Source organism: Phycodurus eques, chromosome 20 (assembly GCF_024500275.1).
Source record: "Phycodurus eques isolate BA_2022a chromosome 20, UOR_Pequ_1.1, whole genome shotgun sequence".
NCBI lineage: Eukaryota > Metazoa > Chordata > Actinopteri > Syngnathiformes > Syngnathidae > Phycodurus > Phycodurus eques.
In genome coordinates, this window is record NC_084544.1 from 13970133 (window position 1) to 13991327 (window position 21195).

The 21195-nt window shown below is 41.4% G+C and overlaps 1 protein-coding gene across 2 annotated transcripts in view; it reads left to right on the forward strand.

Annotated features, from left to right (window-relative positions):
* The window catches only part of ash1l (ash1 (absent, small, or homeotic)-like (Drosophila)), a 51813-nt gene extending 30921 nt beyond the window's left edge, over positions 1-20892 (forward strand). The window contains exons 11-28 of one of the 2 annotated variants that reach the window (XM_061664153.1): positions 3113-3221; positions 3350-3556; positions 3667-3813; positions 6333-6441; positions 6600-6749; positions 7513-7580; positions 9134-9300; positions 9425-9577; positions 12095-12149; positions 12292-12424; positions 13961-14221; positions 15002-15088; positions 15199-15289; positions 15468-15606; positions 15965-16137; positions 16219-16385; positions 17173-17618; positions 18716-20892. In XM_061664153.1, coding sequence (XP_061520137.1) covers positions 3113-3221; positions 3350-3556; positions 3667-3813; positions 6333-6441; positions 6600-6749; positions 7513-7580; positions 9134-9300; positions 9425-9577; positions 12095-12149; positions 12292-12424; positions 13961-14221; positions 15002-15088; positions 15199-15289; positions 15468-15606; positions 15965-16137; positions 16219-16385; positions 17173-17618; positions 18716-18788 — 2735 coding nt within the window. In that variant the 3' untranslated portion in view covers positions 18789-20892. The remainder of the gene's footprint in view (positions 1-3112; positions 3222-3349; positions 3557-3666; positions 3814-6332; positions 6442-6599; positions 6750-7512; positions 7581-9133; positions 9301-9424; positions 9578-12094; positions 12150-12291; positions 12425-13960; positions 14222-15001; positions 15089-15198; positions 15290-15467; positions 15607-15964; positions 16138-16218; positions 16386-17172; positions 17619-18715) is intronic. The other variant, XM_061664154.1, reaches the window with a different exon arrangement.
* Positions 20893-21195: the final 303 nt, after the last annotated feature.

A 21195-nucleotide genomic window follows, 5' to 3' on the forward strand; every position in this document is an offset into this window, starting at 1 on the left:
ACCGAATCAGATGCCCCAGCTACCTCATCTGGCTCCTCTCCATGGGGAGGAGCAACGGCTCTACTCTGAGATCCTCCCGGATGACCGAGCGTCTCACCTTATCTCTAAGAGAGAGCCTGGACACCCTGCGGAGGAAACTAATTTCGGTATACGTGATCGTGTTCTTTCGGTCACGACCCAAAGCTCGTAACCATAGGTGAGGGTAGATCGACCGGTAAATCGAGAGCTTCGCCTTTCAGCTTAGCACCTTCTTTACCACAACGGTTCGATACAAAGTCCGCATCACTGCAGACGCTGCACCGATCCGCCTGTCGATCTCCCGTTCCATTCTTCCCTCACTCGTAAACAACACCCCAAGATACTTGAACTCCTCCACTTGGGGCAGGATCTCATCCCCGACCCGGAGAGGGCACGCCACCCTTTTCCGACTGAGGACCATTGTCTCAGATCTGGAGGTGCTGATTCTCATCCCAGCCGCTTCACACTCACAGAGTTGGAGGTCACAGCTTGATGAAGCAAAATCTGCAAAAAGCAGAGATGCAATACTGAGGCCACCAGACCGCCTCTACGCCTCGGCTGTGCCTAGAAATTCTGTCCATAAAAGTTACGAACAGAATTGGTGACAAAGGGCAGCCTTGGCGGAGTCCAACCCTCACCGGAAACGAGTCCAACTTACTGCCGGATATGCGGACCAAACTCTGACTCCGGTCGTACATGGACCGAACAGCCCGTATCAGGGGGTTCGGCACCCCATACTCCTGAAGCACCCCCCAGAGGACCCCCCGAGGGACACGATCGAGCACCTTCTCCAAGTCCACAAAATACATGTAGACTGGTTGGGCGAACTCCCATGCACCCTTGAGGACCCTGGCGGTAAAACGGTATCAATTCACGTGCATGTATCCGCAGACACAAACCTCAGGGACTCTTTCACTGGGTGTAGGATCACTCACTTACTGCGACAAATAACTCATGAATATGCAAATCGCTTGAGTATCCCCTCACTTACACTCTCGTCCTCTAGACTTTTATAATTCACATAATTAATGCCACCACACTTCAGTTGTACAGTCGGGTGCACGACCCTTGTCCTGCATGCTTCTCCTGTCCTTGTCTTATTCTATCTTGTCCTGTCCTTCCCTCACAGGGTGTAGCACTACAGCCCCATGCAACACTCATATTTAATGTTTCATTGTTGTAGATAATGTAATGATTTACTTCTCTCATCCTGTTTACAATTAGTGCTTTGTCGTTTGTCTTTGTTTCTCTCTCTCTTCTAGAAACTTTGTTCTGTTCTACTGATCAAGTCTGATTCTCAATAAACCTCAATTATAGTACCACAGCGGTAAAACTGTTCCGGCATAAAAGGGATACATATTTTCCATTCTGCTTGACTTAATAGCCGAACGGGACCAAAAAGAAATTAGAAGTCAAGGATAATGGTTTGTTGAAGTATTCTTCAAGTAACTGTAAAAGGGGTTTGGAGGCAAAACATGCTTGCAATAGTTCATTACTATTTATTACATATGAATATTATACAAAAATTTGGAACAGATTTTAGCAAGAATCATGGAAGTTGACACACAGGATTTGCTTTCGCGGCCCACACAAAATGATGTGGTGGGCCGGATCTGGCCCCTGGGCCTTGAGTTTGACACGTGTGCTCTTGGGCATTGGTTCTGAACTGTTTTCACCCTGGAACTCACATTTTCCCATTTTCCTAAGTCATGACCCAGTTTTATAGAAGTTAACAATAAAGAAAATGTATTCTTCTGAAAACAATCATATTTTTAAACATAACTACACTATGCTTACATATTCAAAGTGCCTTTTAGAGCACCTTATTAAGAAACTGAAGCTAAACACGACAGTTGCACGTATAAATAAATAGTGTAAAATTAAATATCACATTTGCACAAAATACGGCCACATCATTTCCCTTATATCTTTGCACTGATCTCTTCTGTTTAGGAAAGTCGTTGACCTAATATGTCCCATGTATGAATATGTTTCTTCACCTTTTAAAATAATGTTATTTTCTAAATAAAAGGCATATCCAACCTGGGATGCATGTTTCAATATTTCACTGTACACAGGGTGCTCAGTTTACAGTGGCGTTCCGTTCCTACAAATTTGTACATAAGTAGGAACCCGTTAAATCAATAACCTACACTAACACAAAAGTAAAGTCATAATTATACAGTATTTGTAAGAAAGACCCTGAATATAAAACAATGACATAAAGACATTAAGTTGCATGTCGGCATTTTCATAAACGATGGACTCCCTGTAATTTCTTACTACCTGTCTGAAACATCATAATAATCTGCGCCCCACTTTTTGGTCCTGACTCCCGACTCACCAGTTGAGAATCAGTGCTCGAGGGTTCTTTTTTTCATTGATTTATTTTTTTTAAACCATTAAACGTTCTGCACTGTGCGCTTGCAGTCATCTTTACAGGGCAGCCACTCCTTGGAAGAGAGGCAACAGTGCCTAACTTTCTCCATTTACAGACAGTAAATCCTTCCTATCCTGTAAATGTTTACATTATTTTCAATGAGAATATGAAAACATAATTGTATGTATGGTATTAGTTTAAGCAGGCCGAATGCCAGAGGTTCACTTACTTTGTACAAACTAAATACCTAGCTAAAGTACTTTTGCAATTTGGAAAACTCTAAATTGCCCGTCGGTGTGAATGTGAGTGCGAATGGTTGTTTGTTTGTATGTGCCCTACGATTGGCTAGCGACCAGTTCAGGGTGTACCCCGCCTCCCGCCCGAAGATAGCTGGGATAGGCTGCAGCAGCCCGCGACCCTCATGGAGATAAGCGGTAAAGAAAGTGGGATGGATGGATAGTTTAAGCAGACTGTTTATTCTTGCGATTTAGATGAAATCAGAGTCAGACCACATTTTATGACCAATATATAGTTCACATACTTTTTCCTCCTATTGTAGTTTCTTCTTTGTTTTCACTATAAATGTGACTTAAATGTAATACATTGATTTCATTAACAATAATATTGATTCAATTGATTCTATTTGACGTTGCCTTGCTTGACAACCCCTCTTTACTGTAAATGTAAAATTACGTTATCTGGTTTGTGTCACAGATGTGTATGTTGATGTAAAGCCTTTCTCCGGTTATGAAACAACTACCTGCAACTGTAAAACTCCTGAGAATCGCTCTGAAAAAGGTTGTCTGGATGACTGCCTCAACAGGTAAAGTTACATTTTGATAGTGCAGCCTATAATGTATCAGAATCAGGTTTTAATTTAAGCCTCTGTCATGATATAAATAGGCAATGATGATGATAAAGATCTGTTTGCAAAATGTCTGATTTCTCCAGGATGAGCTTTGCTGAGTGTTCTCCCAGCACTTGTCCATCTCATGAGCATTGCGACAACCAGCATATCCAGAGGCACGAATGGGTGCAGTGTCTGGAGAGATTCCGTGCTGAGGGCAAGGGCTGGGGCATCCGCACCAAGGAGAGTCTCCGCTCTGGGCAGTTCATTATTGAGTACCTGGGAGAAGTGGTCAGTGAACATGAGTTCAGGTGAGATGCTCTTTGGCCATGTTGTGGAAAAGAACATTTTTGAAGGTAGCCAAGTGTAAATGAACTCCTGCATGTTCATCTATTTTTCTTTCTACGCCATAATGTTTCAGGAGTCGTATGATGCAGCAGTACTTTGCTCACAGTGGCCATTACTGTTTGAACCTGGATAGTGGCATGGTGATTGACAGCTACAGAATGGGCAATGAGGCACGCTTCATAAACCACAGCTGTGAGCCCAACTGTGAAATGCAGAAGTGGTAGGTGTCATTTAGGGATGAAGCAGTTTGCGGTTAAACCTAAGAAAATTTCAGGTGGCTAGTATTTCTGTCTGAAATGTTAATTATTGTCCCTATTGTCAGTTGTCGTACTAGAGCGGCTCCAACTACCGGAGGCAAATTCCTTGTCCTGTTTTTTTGGACATACTTGGCAAATAAAGATGATTCTGTTTCTGATACCATTTTTAGTAAGGGTGGGAATCTTTTGGCTCCCTACGATTTGACTTGGGATCTGCTGAGGGTGCTGGCAGCTACTGAAACTAAAGCCTTTGCTTCCATTGTGTGGAGCTGGTCTTTTAACCTACCAATCATCGCCTCCGTAACAGAAAATTAGCTACACTTTATACAAGTATCATTATCGCAAAAGGAGATCGAGGAGTAACTCAACAATCACCAAACAAGGGAGAGGGTGAGGACAAAGAAGCCTTACTAACCAATAAAGCTCATTTAAATATAAAGTAGTCAATCAATACAAAATTAGTGCTGAAGTGATATACTTTAACAGTAGTGTAGCTGGAATCCATGTAACTGCAGCGTAACCAACTGGGAACGGTAAGTTAGCAATAATGCAGATGAATAGGAAAAAGATTAAACAGTTATACAGTAAGCACACATCGTGGTATCGTCCATAATCTGAAAAAATGACTGGATGCTTACATACTGTACATCACCTCGTGATGAATTTTTGATGTTTCACTTTACAAAAAAAAAAAAAAAAAAAAGATGTATGCAGTTTATTTGAGAATATATCAGTTATTGGACAAATTACAGCTAACAGCATTTTTTGTTTCATTTTAAATTTCATTAAATCTGTTCCCGTTTACACAAAAGCAATCTGTTTTGCATTTTCCTGGACCGAATGTGAACCAAACCATGTTAAAACCAAGGAATGTCCCGAACAGTGATTTTTGGCATACCGTTGCACCCTTCATCTTGACATGCAAAATCGTGATTATTTTTTTTTTTTTTTCATTTTTCCCAGCTACTTATAAAATAATACATTATTTGAAAGAGTACAGCCTATAGGTTAAGAGCCTTTTAGTACAAAATCTTCATCAGCGGAGGCTTATAGACTTGTCGTTGTTGTCTGCAGTTATTTTGTCATATTTAATTTTAATGGACTGTAAATGATGGGACGGCACGGTGGTGACTGGTTAGAGCATCTGCCTCACAGTTCTGAGGTCCGGGGTTCAAACCCCCATCTGTGTGGAGTTTGCATGTTCTCCCTGTGCCTGCATGGGTTTTCTCCGGGCACTCCGGTTTCCTCCCACATCCCAAAGACATGCGTGGTAGGTTAATTGACGACTCTCAATTGCCCGTAGGTGTGAATGTGAGTGCAAATGGTTGTTTGTTTATATGTGCCCTGCGATTGGCTGGCAACCAGCTCAAGGTGTAGCCCGCCTCCTGCCCGATGATAGCTGGGATAGGCTCCAGCACTCACGCGACCCTTGTGAGGATAAGCTGCTCAGAAAATGGATGGGTGTAAATGATGCCGTGTTATAATTTTCCTTCGCGACAATTTTGATAAACTTGTTTAAGTCACAGCAGTCGTTCTGGCTATGTGTCTCTTTTAAAGCTGAAGTCTGTGTGTGTGGTTGTGGACAATTTACAACCTCAGAGAGAAATTGTACTCTCTTCTCCCACTTGGACAATCCTATAATCTAGGGCACTCGTGGTTGCATGTGGGTGTGCATATGTGTGTAATAAGAGTATCCATCCATTTTCTGAGCCGCTTCGCCTCACTAGGGTCGCGGGCGCGCAGGAGCCTATCCCAGCTATCATCGGGCAGGAGGCGGGGTACACCCTGAATTGGTTGCCAGTCAATCGCAGGGCACACATAAACAAACAACCATACGCACTCACATTCACACCTACGGGCAATTTAGAGTTGTCAATTAACCTAGCATGCATGTTTTTGGGATGTGGGAGAAAACCGTAGTGCCTGGAGAAAACCCACACGGGCACGGGGAGAACATGCAAACTCCACACAGGCGGGGGCGGGGATTGAACCCTGGTCTTGTGAGGCAGACGCTCTAACCATTCCGCCACCGTGCCGCGTAATAAAGAGTAGCTTGACTAAAATAAAAACCTTGATGGCAGTGGAGGATTTTTAAGCTCCCAAGAGCCATCAATCATGTCATAGACGCATAGACGCTTACATGCAGCTGGGCCACAGTTACAACTGTGGTGTCCAGACATTTCCCTTTTATGCCCTAATGCTGAATTTCCTTTTCATTCAATGCAGATGTCAGAAAGAATCTGTTACATGGACACAATTCTACCTTTCCATCCACCCCGTGTAAATAAATATCTTAATATGAATATTTTTTCAGATGGTGGAGAACTATGACTCAGCACATGGTCACAGACAGCTTGCGTTAACTTCAAAGTGGCATATTTGCTGTAGCTAATTTCTAAAATGTCCTTGTGCTTTATGGTATGGTATAATTATATGGCTATTTATGAGGACGGTGCACTCACTCAGTGCTTATGACTTGCAGGTCAGTCAATGGGGTGTACAGAATTGGTCTCTTTGCGCTCAAGGACATCAGCAGTGGTACTGAGCTCACCTATGATTACAACTTTCATTCCTTCAACACAGAGGAGCAGGTGACTGACAACTCATCATAAGAGACCCATTACCATGTTAATGTTTCAAGGACTGTTTTTCATTATATTTTCTGTTTTACCATGACACATTTTTTCTCACTTGCTACAAATTCGTGCTATTTATTTGATAACGGTATTGCTTCCCCCCACCACCACAGCAAGTGTGTAAGTGTGGCTCAGAGAGTTGCCGAGGTATCATTGGAGGGAAAAGCCAGCGTGTCAACGGATTACCTGGCAAGACGACTGGAACTCGGCGACTGGGTCGACTCAAGGAGAAACGGAAATCCAAACACCAACTAAAAAAAAGAGTGAGTGATACTCTATTGAACACTATTCGTGGAGCACAGATTTCCTGAAAAGTGATGGTTTTAGAGATGCAAGTTTTCTGCCCGATGCCAGTGGTGGGAAACGTTTGTTTTAAACTGACATGATGGTGGAGCAAATTCATGTATAGAACAGCCATATTTTAACACCAAAACTGCAGTGCTGTATTTTGCTAGTTGATGACAAAAGATAACACTGGTAAACACACATGCAATAGTCTTCCAATGTGCTATTTGTTACCTGAATGAAAAATAGTAATTATGAATGTGAAGACAGGTTTTTTATTCAACTTTTATTTATACTGCTGTACATATATCTTATTTTATACTTAATTCACATAGTAAAAAAAACTATTCATGAGGACCTTCAATGTAATATTATGTTGAAACACTTCAGGGGCATCCAACAATTTTCTTTTCTCTGCCTTCAAGCACCATCATAACCACAAGAGTCAAGGCAGAGCTCCTTTGTGCAAAACATAATAGGGTACAAGATTGAAAAGGTTGTAAAGTTACCCATTTCACCATTACATTAACAAGGAGCATTGTTGCCACCAACCACTTTGGCCAAAAATCTAATTAAACACAGTGCATGAAAACTGGAACTTAGTACTGTAAAAAAGTAAAACTGTCAGAAACTTAATTTGTGAATGTAAACCTAGTAATTTATTGAAATGACCAGATGAATATCTGATGTCTTCTATCATCTGAAGAAATTTGTGACGTAAATGTTTTTCTTCATTTTCAGGAAGAAGAATCAAGTGATAGCAACAAGTTTTACCCTCACCTTATGAAACCAATGTCAAACAGAGAAAGGTATTTGCACAAACAATTTCATTTTAAAACAATACCCTTGATCGGCAAGGCTCGAAATAAGCGGATTTGTATTTCAATTTGGAAGTCAAAATTAGCATTTTAGGCCTCATAAAAACATTGAAAATCACAGATTTTTAAGTTTTTCGACTGAGCATGAGCGGGAGAAGGCTGGAGAAACTCAGTGCTCGCTGGACAGCCCACTGCCAGCTCGCAGAGCAGCTGCCTCCATCGCCGTGCCGAAGCCGGGCGAGGAGTGGCTGCCAACAAGGTGGTGGGTTCCGCGGGAGGGCGGCTGAGTCTGCAGGGCTGTCTTGGTTTCGCTGAGGAGCAGGCCAGCTGGCTGGAGAGGCGTGAGCCCACGCGGGCGTGAGCCCTCCTCGGCAGCGTCACAGGCGACACCGCGGGGAGAAAAGGCCGGCTGGCGGGGGCCCTCCGATGGCGAGTTATCAGTGCCAATCTGTTGGTATGGACAGCTGGGGGGGGAACCCACAGTCCACTGTTGACAGGACACTGTTAGTGTTAATTTCAGCGCAGATTTTTAATGAGTTGCTTGTTCTCTATGGCAAAAAATGTTGATAAATAAAACCAACATATATTTGTTAAAATTGAAGCTTTTATTTATTTCTTTTTACGTGGATTAATCACAAGGGCATAAAGCAAAGGAGGGGTTCATCCTGGTTATGACCAGAGCTAAAGGCATGGCAGGTGGTCTCTACCCACCCTGGACACCACAAAACCCTTCCCTTGTGTCACGTCCCTGTGAGATTAACGTGCAAAAAATTGCTCCTCAAAATTAGAAAGCTGCTCCTCAGATGAAGTCATTGATTAGCAAAACTGCTCCTTAAAGAAAAACTTATTTCTAGCCTTGGATCGAGCAGAGGCAACTGCAGGGGAAGATCGGAAAGCGTAAGGGTCGGTTGCGGTGTGCATCAGCCTTATGGGAAAATTGATTGATGGGAGAGGGATGTGTTAGGACACATGCCCTGTCATTCTTGCAGATCTCCCCAGCTATGGTGCCTGTCAGAATAAGCTGCTTGCACCAGCCACCTGATGTGACTCTAGAGATCTAAGCAGTGAGGGTCCAGTGCACCGAGACCCCTAACGTGCACTATAAAACATGCCTCCACATCCCATTGCCTGCAATAAATTGAGAATTTGGCCAAAACAACTCAAATCATTTTGATTTGAGTTAAGTTGAGTTTATCATTCATTGATGTGGATATCTGTTCATTCAAGTTATTGAATAGAGAGGCATTATGCACTTGTAAATGGCATTCGTATAACATATGCATACGGTTATCATACATTTATATTATTAATAACGTCAAAGATTTTATTTTTGATTTTTATTTAAAAAAAATTCATAGCTCCCGTATAATAGTTGGAGGGTGGAAAACACATTTGTGGTCCAGGCAGTCATCAAAGTTGCCCATCTCTGGCCTGAACTAAGAAGCTAAAAATTACATACTCTTGTATGAAATGTCAGTGTGAGTTGTAAATCAAAGAGAGAGTTATACTACATTTCTCTCTCCTGCCCTCCCCTCATTCATTAGGAACTTTGTGCTCAAGCATCGAGTGTTCCTCCTGAGAAACTGGGAAAAAATGAGGGAGAAACAGGAGTTACTCAAGCGAGAGGGTGAAAGAGAGAGAGACTCCAGCAGCCTGTCCATTTATACCCGCTGGGGAGGAGTCATCCGTGATGATGGCAACATAAAGTCAGGTGAGTAATTAATTTAAAATAAAATGACGTTTTATTTTGTTTGTTTTTGTTTTATCAGTAGCAGTCATTTGTTTTTCTAGTAGGTAGAATGTCAAGGTTATATGCCTGCCCCTTTTCCCCCCAGATGTTTTCCTCACACAGTTTTCAGCCCTGCAGACTTCACGGTCAGTGCGTACGCGGAGGCTCGCTGCTGCTGAAGAAAACACAGAAGTCACGCGCACTGCTCGCCTTGCACATATCTTCAAGGAGATTTGTGACATGATTACCAGCTACAAGGGTTAGTACAGTAACTATTTTGTAGTTTATTTGTATAGCTGTTTCTTGATAGCCATATAACCTAAACCTATAAAGTGTATTCTGTCCCAAAGAAATACACAAAAATGTCATTATTCTGTAAGTTAGACTGAAATTGCCCAAATTGAATCCATCATAGTCAAGCTCACAAAGCTAAGCTATTTGAGCATATAAACAACAGTTCAGATCAACATCCAATCCCTCCCCACAAGGTTTGCTGTCAAAGAAATACTGCGCTCCGTTTAGCCTTCGAAGAAGTTAGCTGACCAACTGTATTTCTTTCTTTATTTATTTTAACATACTTTGTGGCGTAATGGGGAGAAAGCCCAATTGGGGGATTGGGACCTAGCCCTAACACGAATAGCAAAAACATTTGACTGATTGACTTCCCTGTTGTTTATAAATTACCTATATTAGTGCAACCCCAATTCCAATGAAGTAGGGAAGTTGTGTTAAACATAAATAAAAACAGAAAACAATGATTTGCAAATAATGTTCAACATATATTTAATTGAATACACTACAAAGACGAAGATGTTTAATGTTCAAACTGATCAACTTTATTGTTTTTAGCAAATAATTATTAACTTAGAATTTTATGGCTGCAACACGTTCCAAAAAAGCTGGGACAGGTGGCAAAAAAGACTGAGAAAGTTGAGGAATGCTCATCAAACCCCTGTTTGGAACATCCCACAGGTGAACATGCTAATTGGGAGCAGGTGGGTGCCATGATTTGGTATAAAAAGAGCTTCCCTGAATTGCTCAGTCATTCACAAGCAAAGATAGGGCGAGGTTCACCTCTTTGTGAACAAGTGCGTGAGAAAATAGTTGAACAGTTTAAGGACAATGTTCCTCAACGTACAATTGCAAGGAATTTAGGGATTTCATCATCTACGGTCCATAATATCATGAAAAGGTTCAGAGAATCTGGAGAAATCACTGCATGTAAGGGCAAGGCTGAAAACCAAAATTTAATGCCCGTGACCTTCGATCCCTCAGGCGACAATGCATCAAAAACCGACATCAATATGTAAAGGATATCACCACATGGGCTCAGGAACACTTCAGAAAACCAATGTCAGTAAATACAGTTTGGGGCTACATCCGTAAGTGCAACTTAAAACTCAAACTTAAAAGTATGCAAAGCAAAAGCCATTTCTCAACAACACCCAGAAACGCCACTGGCTTCCCTGGGCCGAGCTCATCTAAGATGGACCTGATGCAAAGTGGGAAAAGTGTTCTGTGGTCCGACGAGTCCACATTTCAAATTGTTTTTGGAAATTGTGGACGTCGTCCACAAGAGGAAAAGAACCAGCCGGACTGTTATGGACGCAAAGTTCAAATGCCAGCATCTGTGATGGTATGGGGCTGTGTTAGTGCCAATGGCATGGGTAACTTACACCTCTGTCATGGCACCATTAATGCTGAAAGGTACATACAGGTTTTGGAGAAACATATGCTGCCATCCAAGCAACGTCTTTTTCACGGACAGCCCCTGCTTATTTCCGCAAGACAATGCCAAACCACGTGTTACAACAGCGTGGCTTCGTAGTAAAAGAGTACTAGTCTGACCTGCCTACAGTCCAGACCTGTCTCCCATTGAAAATGCGTGGCGCATTATGAAGCGTAAAATGCGACAACGGAGCCCCCAGCTGAAGCTGTACATCATGGAAGAATGGGAAAGAATTCCACCTACAAAGTTTCAACAATTAGTGTCCTCAGTTCCCAAACGTTTATTGAATGTTGTTCAAAGAAAAGGTGATGTATCACAGTGGTAAACATGACCCTGTCCCAGCTTTTTTGGAATGTGTTGCAGCCATAAAATTCTAAATTAATGATTATTTGCTAAAAACAGTAAAGTTTATCAGTTTGAACATATAATATCTTCTCTTTGTAGTGTATTCAATTAAATATAGGTTGAACATGATTTACAAATCATTGTATTCTGTTTTTATTTGTTTAACACAAGGTCCCAGCTTCATTGGAATTGGGGTTGTAGTTTAACCCGTAAATATACTACAAACTGTGATCCAAAACACTTTGTAATTCCACACTATTACAAAAATGTTAAAACATTGCTTTACCATTAAAAATAAATGACTTAAAGCTAAGCACGTATAATACAGTGTACGTACACTCCCAGCAATTCTTTTAAGATTATTACAGTACTGTAATAAGGACAAGTTTAGCATTCTGTTTCATTCAAGATGACGATGATGAATTAGCTGTACACTCCAATCACTGACGATTAAGATATGACTTCACAGCAAAGCAGACCAGTACCATCTCCTCAGGTCTCAGGTCTCTGGAACACTATGCTTATGTTATATTTTATAATCACCAAAGTCTGAGGGACCATAGAATTTGTCCCTGGTCAATCCCAACTTCAGCCATTTGATTTATTGTCTGCTGCGTACAAATTATGAGTTTTGTTGCTGTAATTGTCCCTTAAGAACAAAATATATTTTTAAAGTTAGGATTGTTTTTTTTCCTACCTCAGATTCAACCAGCCAGACCCTTGCTGCTCCGCTATTGAACCTCCCGTCACGGAAAAGGTACGAATGTGAACCCATTTATTGCATAAAAGGTAAAAGGCTGCAACCTTTTTGGCACCTCACAAGAGTTGTGAATTTTTGTTACTTTAGTAACCAGATCTGAAGATAAAAATGCTCGTGTGTTTTTTATGTGAATTATTAGGAACAGCCACTACTATGAGAAGGTGTCAGACCCTCTGGATTTGAGCACCATTGAGAAGCAAATCCTCACGGGCCATTACAAGACCGTTGAAGCATTTGACACTGACATGCTCAAAGTATTCCGCAATGCTGAGGTAAGCAGGTGTCCCATTATGTGCTCTAGTGAATTTCCCTGTTGCTATGAATAATGTGAACAGAGTATGTGGCATTGGACTTGTGCTATCAAGTTATAGATGAACATAAGAAGGAGAAATGTTACTGTTAACACTAAGTATTACCATGTACAGCTATATAGAAATTACCAGAAATTAAAAGGCAGTACGACCAAATCGGTGCATATAGTAATGTATTGTGTGACAACACACCCATATGTAAATGGGTGTGTATATGTAAAAAGCTGTTAATAACCCTGCCTGGCAGATTCAAAAATATAATTTTCATGCAAATTTTCAAACCAGGAGTGAGTTTGTGTGTTCAAATATGTATTACCTTCAGAGGGTAACAGTGGTCCCTTGTTTCCAACAAAAGACTGCAGCGCTTGTGAAACTATGTCAAATGGAAAACGTGGCATCATATGCAGTCCTTCTCAGCACAGCAAGACTTTGATTGAAAATCTTATTAAAACTTGTTAAGTCCCCATTACGACTATACAAACAACACCCAAACATAATTGAGAACACAGAACAACCTCAATTTAAAGTGGCCGGTTGCTTGAATAATGACCTCAATCTTTACACTGTTAAAGAGATGTCCACTTATGATTGGATCACTCGAAATGCATGTTTTGGGTTGTTTAAGTTAATTTCAAACAGATATTTCAAAAATAATGTGTAGTGCACAAATCGACGTCGTTGGCGACACGTCCCTTTTCTATCTGGTCAAGATAGAGCCACATACATTTTCTTCCCCAGTATGTGGTATTGGATGTTTCCGTTACCTTCAACTAGTGTCTCTGGACTTCCTGAACTGACTGTTCACTGCAATTCATTTCGTGAGATAAGGTTTGTACAAACTAAATACCTAGCTAAAGTATTTTTGCAATTTGGAAAACTCTAAATTGCCCGTCGGTGTGAACGTGAGTGCGAATGGTTGTTTGTTTGTATGTGCCCTGCGATTGGCTAGCGACCAGTTCAGGGTGTACCCCGCCTCCCGCCCGAAGATAGCTGGGATAGGCTCCAGCAGCCCGCGACCCTTGTGGGGAGAAGCGGCTCAGATAATGGATGGAAAAGGATCATTCTTTTGCATTCATTGAAAAGAAACCAACGCACACTTCAGACTCTGTACCTACCATGTGCTATCTTACAGGAAGTACGTTTAGTCAGTTGTTCCTTTGAATCTCCAGGGTGGCAGGGGATATGTAATTTACATGGACTCCTGTATTGATTCTGGACACCCTTATTGATTCTGTTTTACTTTTGACATCTGTGTAGTTTAACAGTTTGAAAACGTGCTGGTAGAGCTTTTCGAAGACCCTTTAGAAGACCCTTCCGACTAGAGAATGTTAAAGTAGACAAAAGGTGTGAATATATACACATGTTGTGCAGTGACTTTAGTTCGCTGTACAAAGCATTTGGCTGGCTGTTCTTTACTAACAGGAACCGTGAGGTTGTAACTGTACTGCTGATCACATATCCATGATTTCTCATGAATGCCTTTGTTTTCCCTCTCAGAAATATTATGGGAGGAAGTCATCCATAGGCAGGGATGTCTGCCGGCTGCGGAAAGCCTACTACAGTGCACGTAACGAGGCTGCCGTGCAGATTGATGAGATTATGGGCGAGACTGCCAGTGAGGCTGACAGTTCCGACTCACTTGAGCGTGACCGGGGCCACCACAATGGAGCGGCCCATGACAAGGATGACGACATTATCCGTTGCATCTGTGGGATGTACAAGGATGAAGGCTTGATGATCCAGTGTGAAAAGTGCATGGTAAGGAGCAGAGTGGAAGAGGAATATCAGTACTCGTTGAAGTCTATTGCCCATGTTATTTTATCTTTTAACCTGATTTGCTTTTTGACCTAAGAACACAGGTTATAGCAGTAATTTTACTTAAGAGATTAAAGTAAACCACGTCATTTCCAATGGAGAGCCAAAGAAAAATGAGAAACGTTAACATATTCCTTATTAGCGTTTGAATTCCAAACCAGTTCCAAAGGAAAAGACAACCATTTTTGTTCCTGTTAGAATGTCCACAATGAGGTGATCATTCATTCATATCAGTGTTATTTCCTCCAAGTGGATTACTGTACAGTGGAATCTTGATTCCCAAACTCACGAAGAAAAGCAGAGCGTTTGCAGTTCTTCACAAGAAAAGATTCAATAAAAACAATACACGGCGGCATGAGCCCAGTCTTGCCAGTGAGAGCTCACCTGACGCCGCTGGAAAAAGCCCCACTTTCCAGGGCTTCCTAATATAGCACATTCACTTGCACTCTTTACTTTCTTGGGAGCCATACTGAGGTCTAATGTGCCGCAAAAAACAAAGATACCTGAAATACGTGACACATGGGGCGACCGTTTACACTGTGTGAGAAGAAGCATGACTGAGCCTTCTGCATGGATGCTGTTTGCGAATTGAAGCATTGTTCGTGAACCAAAGCAGTGTTTGTCCGATGATATTATCCGTAAAATCGATTTGTTCGTGAACAGGGGCTTTCATGAAATGACGTTCCACTTTTGTTTGATGGCACATACTTGTTTTTGTCCTAGGTGTGGCAACACTTTGACTGCATGCGGTTGGAGGCAGAGGTTGAGCACTACCTGTGTGAGCAGTGTGATCCCAGGCCAGTAGACACGGTATGTTCGTATGTGAGAGGATGCCAGAACATCATGCTGAGTCTACGCCAGTTTTTCTTGGGACTTGGACATTTAAATTTCATTTGTCTTTTTTTGTGTGTGTGTTAAAGGAAGTTCCCATGATACCTCAACCCAGTTACGCCCAGTCTGGCTCTGTCTACTACATCTGTCTCCTAAGAGATGAGCTGCTTCTACACCAAGGTATTGACAGCAGCAACCCTAATGCATGTAACATTCGTGGTTTGAATATAGTTTAGTTTATGCACTGCATTATAAATTCTTTACATCTCATAGAAATAAATAAATAAATAAATGCTGTAAATATACAGTATACTGTAAAGATGTTAAAAAGTAACCTGCGTGCTGCCTGTGTGTGCAGGGGACTGCGTGTACCTGATGAGAGACAGCAGACGCACACCTGAGGGCCAGCCCATCCGACAGTCTTACCGCCTCCTGTCTCACATCAACCGAGACAAACTCGATATCTTCCGTATCGAGAAACTCTGGAAGAATGAAAAGTAATTCAATGACCTCAACTACCTATACATACTACAGTAGGGAAACATTTATTTGATCGCTTGCTGAATTTGTCAAATTTTATTGTTTGTTAATTCACGGTAATGGGCAGAATAGTATTTGTTGAAAATGCATACAAAACACAAACTATGAATATTTTAAAGTTGTGTGCATTTTTGGAAGATCCACAAGCAGTTAGTACTGCACAGTTTTGTTGCCCTGGCAGTCTTCTTCAGTCTATCTGATACCAGCCGTTATACACTCACATACTTATTTGTGTACTCGTCATCATCATTATGAAAGTTCTTATCTATTGATGTCACATTGGAGTAATATTGTGGCTTTTACCCAACCTTGAAGGGGTGAGCGATTTGCTTTTGGCCACCACTACTTCCGTCCTCATGAGACACACCATTCGCCATCACGGCGGTTCTACCAGAATGAGTTATTTCGCATGCCACTCTACGAGATCATCCCTCTTGAAGCAGTGGTGGCAACCTGCTGCGTTCTCGATCTCTACACGTACTGCAAAGGTGAGAAAATGTTGATGAGTTGTTTTTCATTTTCAAGTGGTTAACATGTCTTGACTGATATACTTGATTGTCTTCCTGAAGGACGACCAAAGGGGGTCAAAGAGCCAGATGTGTACATCTGTGATTACCGCTTGGATAAGTCAGCTCACCTTTTCTACAAGATCCATCGTAACCGCTACCCAGTGTGTACCAAGCCATACGCCTTCAACCATTTCCCCAAGCGACTGACACCCAAGAGAGACTTCTCGGTAAGACGATGGGGTGCGGTGCTACGCTCTGATTCTGATACACTCGATACACTGAGACACAAAATTTGCTCGGTGAGCGGCACGGTAGAATTAGTGGTGAGCATCGTTGCTTCACAGTTCTGATGTTCATGGTTCCCATCTTGTCTGTGGCGTTACTGTGTGGAGTTCACATCTCTCATGCTTGTTTTCGCTGGGTACTGCGGCTCCCTGCCATATTCTAAAAACACTATCTGGACTACATGCACCAGACATACTTCGTGACATACTTCTGATCTCGCCAGTGCATATGAGTAGGCTTTACACGATCAGGATTTTTGAGGCCGATCACCGATCAGCAAGTTTGAAAAAAACATAACCGATCCGATCACAAGATTTACATGACTTGTTCATTTATTGTATATACTTGTGACAGAAATAATGGGTGCTAATACTGGGTGCTAACTTACTGCAATTAAATTACTTTAACAAATACTGTTAATGACACGCTTAATCGTAACTTTCTCACTGTCCGGCTATATGAACGGGTGGTTTCCAGAGTTTGCGTCCGTTTGGATTTTCCTTTTTTCTCCCCCTTTTTTCCACGCTGCGTTCCTTGAACGCGGCATGCTCCTCCCTGTGTACATTCTTCAGGTGCCCTGATCAAATTTGTTGTATTGAAGCATTTAGATCAGTATTCCCCAACCTTCTTTGAACCGCGGACTGGTTAGGAGTCGGCATTTTTCTCATGGACCGGCTGTGGTGGTGTGTGTGTGCGTGTTTGTGTTAATTGTCTACTTGTCTGTTGTAGCCTCACTACGTACCTGACAACTATAAGAGGAATGGCGGCCGCTCGGCATGGAAAAGTGATCGTTCCAAAGGATCTGAAGGCTGCGAGGATGACGGCTCTTCGTGCGAGCGGGTTGACGACTTCCCACCAGAGGCTGAAGACAGGAGATCTGAGGAACACATGGACGTGGCGACGGTTGGCCCTGAACTTTTATCGGGCAAGACTCGACGAGAAGAAGGGGACAATGATGAAGCTGAAGAGGGGGGGGGAGGGGAAGCACCTGAGGCTGAGGAGCAAAAGGAACAGGAGGAAGCTTCCACAGAGAGGTTAGGGGAAACACTTGGGCAGCCGTCCTCCTCAGCTTGCTCTCCGCTCCACCACCCTGCCCTGGGCAGGAGGGAGGCCCAGAGGGAGCGGCTAAACAAGATTCTCTTGGATCTGCTGCACAGAAGCCCCCAGCAAGAATGGTGAGGGACGTGGCACACAGCAGGGTGGTAGGTCAACAGATGACTGAGGGCGTCAGGTTTTTTTAATGCATAATAGTTGATACATTTTCTGAATACTTCCAATTAGGTGGAGTCCTAATGAAAAAAAAACTGAATTAACTCATAAGATAGAAGAATGGCGTGACTCTCAAACCATTCTCATCAAGGCCAGTTCGAACAGATCGAATAAAGGACGCATCATATTCTGCATATTGCATATTATTTTTATTTTTTTGGTTGTTGCATTGTCCAACCTTTTCCCGCAGAAACATGATTTATTATTTTCTTTCATTTTGCTTACATACTACACCCCCACAACAAAATATTTGAACTTAATCTGCCACAGTGTTAACCACAATGGTTACTTACATGTGATTCAGAACCACATCATCCATTCGGATTACAATTGATTATACCAAATGTATATTAAGATGAAAAGATGTTCCCTCGACATGCTATTTACCATTACTTCCCCATGGAAAGTAAAAAATTGTATATGGGTCTGACAAAACATTGTCATAACCTCCTAGCATGTAGTTTTCATGGCCATTTTTTTTTAAAATTTATGTTGAAATACATTTTTAGTCATCTTTTAATTAACATTGTTGAAAATAGCTAGCATATTGAAACTTCTGCATCAACTCAATGAATCCCAGGCGACCAAAACACCTTGTTCAATATGATGTGTCTGCAGGAATCACTGAAGAAGACTTTGCTGACTAAGCAAAACCAAAATCGGATTGGGGAGCTAGCATGTTTAATTTGCATGTAATTACAAGGAACAATACACTATAACAGGGAGCCTTCATCTTGCAAAGACTACCCACCCTGCCCAAAATGATACCTGAACACTTGAACCCATCTGTCTCCAAAGTAGTGATTTCAGAATATTTTTTGAACATTTCCCTTGGCAAACTTGTCAGAATGCCATCGAGCAGTGAGCACTTTGAGGACTAACACACCACTTACAGGAGAGCCCTTTCTAAAGAAAAAAAAAACCTTTCTTTGATTTTTGACCTCACCTTTCAGCTATTTCTGTCAAAGCTCCTAAGCGTCCCCTTTTTGTGTTCTTCCAACAGCCGTAGATGTCTCTTATCTCCTGGAAGAGGGTGCAGGGCGGCGCCTACGGCGACGGACACTTGGATTTGGTGATTTTGTTGGCAGAAAGTAACATTTCGACATGCCGGGCGAGCCGACTGCCATTCACCTTCTATTGCACGAGAGATGATAAGAAAGGAAATGAGTCTAGTTGGCTATTAAAACCTTCCAGACCATAATTGCATCATTTGGACCTTCTAGGTTACCTCTTCCAGGACTTTATCATCTCAATAATGAGATGGTGGAGGGGGTTTGGAAGCTCCGACTTTATGTCAATCTGTTTTCAAGCAGTGTTTTTAAGATGAACACAGGACAAAAAGCCCACACATGAACTGAAATGACACGTGGTACTGAGTAGCACACTGGCTGAAAGATGGCTATCGCTCAGTCAGTGCAGATGAGAATGCTGGATAACTGCTCCCCCTTGTGGGGTTATGCTGCCATGTCAGTGCATCGAATGAGGGAGGGTTTGTGCTGGAACTTTTGGAGTGGAAGTAAACAAATAGTGATGCAAGATGCTGCTCGTGAGAAAAAAGGGTGGGTAGACTGCACTTTTGGTACCATGGATATAGTGAAGCTCTGTGTAATGTATCTGTAATGAAAACACTAAAACAGTACTTGATGCTGTAGTGTGGAAAAAACGCAAGTCTATTATCTTTCACCCGCTATACTGTAGTCAGCCTACTCATGTAGACACAGACAAGATCTGCTTGTTTTTAAAGGAAGGGAGGGGAGAGCGCGTGTGCGCTTTTTGTCAAAGTGTATTGTTGAGGTTTTGGTTTTGCGTTTTCTTTCCTCCTCCCCGTGAGACGCTCAAGCTTTTCAATTGATGGATTCACCAGCTTAACTAAATGAGGTGGGAGGGACACTGGCTTGAACTGTAACGCCTTACTCAGCTGTGCTCTCTGACTGCCTGTTTTGGAGGGTGTGCTTGCACACACTTAACTGTGTATCTATAGTCTACACGATTTCCTGAATATTTCCTGTTTTTAAAGAAAAAAAATAAGAAAAAAAGGGCTTAATGGCAATGAACAGTTTTAAGAAAACTATGGAAAACAATGCTTAACATGAAATGTATCGTGATGGTCATATTTTCTTATATTCTGTGAGACAAGTGTATACTGTATAATGGGAGGGGATTCGACTTTTGTCTTTTTGTTCCTTGTTGCCATGGAGAATGTGTTAAAAGAATTAGTGATATCTGATGAGATTTCCCCTGTCAAATGCCTCTCTCCATAAAAGGGACAAGCGGCAGTGTCCCAATGTTGTGAACTGACAAAGAATCCATTAGAATGACACTGAGGATGGAGAGTGGCAACGGTTTAGCTGTACAGTGCCAAGTTATGTATATAGACAAACGCTTTACATTGAGGGGTTTCTCCTGAAGCAATATCTTGAAAAATAATTTTGTTTATTATTGTACTGTACAGGACTCAGCCCTAAATGTATTGCAATTATTATGATCATGCTAATATTTTAATTGATTTGTATTGCTATTATGAAGACACTTAAACTTGGAGGAAAAAAACATTTCTTTTTTTTATAAAATAAGTCTTTAATCTCACCATACCATCCCTGACAACATAGAAGCCTAAGTTAAGTTTTGTTGCCTATAAATGAAATTCATGTAAATGTTGTGCATGAATGAGAAGAATGTCAAAAACGAACACAAGAAGGCATCGGGGCACGGCAGTGACACAGTAACACCCTTGCCACTGAATATTGTTAATAATATTGCTTTTATAAAGGAGTGTACTCCTTGTTTTTTTTGCTGCAAAGTGTTGAACACTAAAAAAGCTAGCCAACTTAAAAATGTTATCATATTTTTAAGCAGTCATAGAAACAAAAACCAACCTGTCATACCATTATCATGTTCCTGTTGTTATTTTGTTCCCTTTTAAATAGGACATGCTTCCGTTTTTTAATAGCGGTCATTGTATGATGCTTGTACTTGTATTTGTGTGTTTTCCGTGATTTCTTTAGTTATTTTTAGACAATCACAAAATAAGATGCAAGCATTGTAAATGGCAGACTGGCTGACATTTTGTGACGTGTACAGTTTGTCAAAAACCTCCCCCACTCGTTAAAAGTTTGTAATTATGATTCTTAAGTCATGAAAATATGCTGTTGGTTTTTACTTTTTGTTTTATATTTGTTTATGATTTGTTTTTTTTTGTTTTTTTGTTTTTTTTTAATAAAAAGCACTACATTATTGTGAACCTACTGCATGCTGTGTTATTAATTGAAGATAGTTTGGTTGAAACGGTTTGGCAGAATTAATACATTTTAATATATATATATATTTTTTTTACATATATATATATTTTTTCATATGTAAAATGTTGAGGATGTCACCCAACCTTACGTGATACAGCGATAAAATAAGCAGATAATGAACTACCGAATGTACGTACCGATCGCTATGTACTATGTGATTCACCGACTACCACTCTTTTGCACG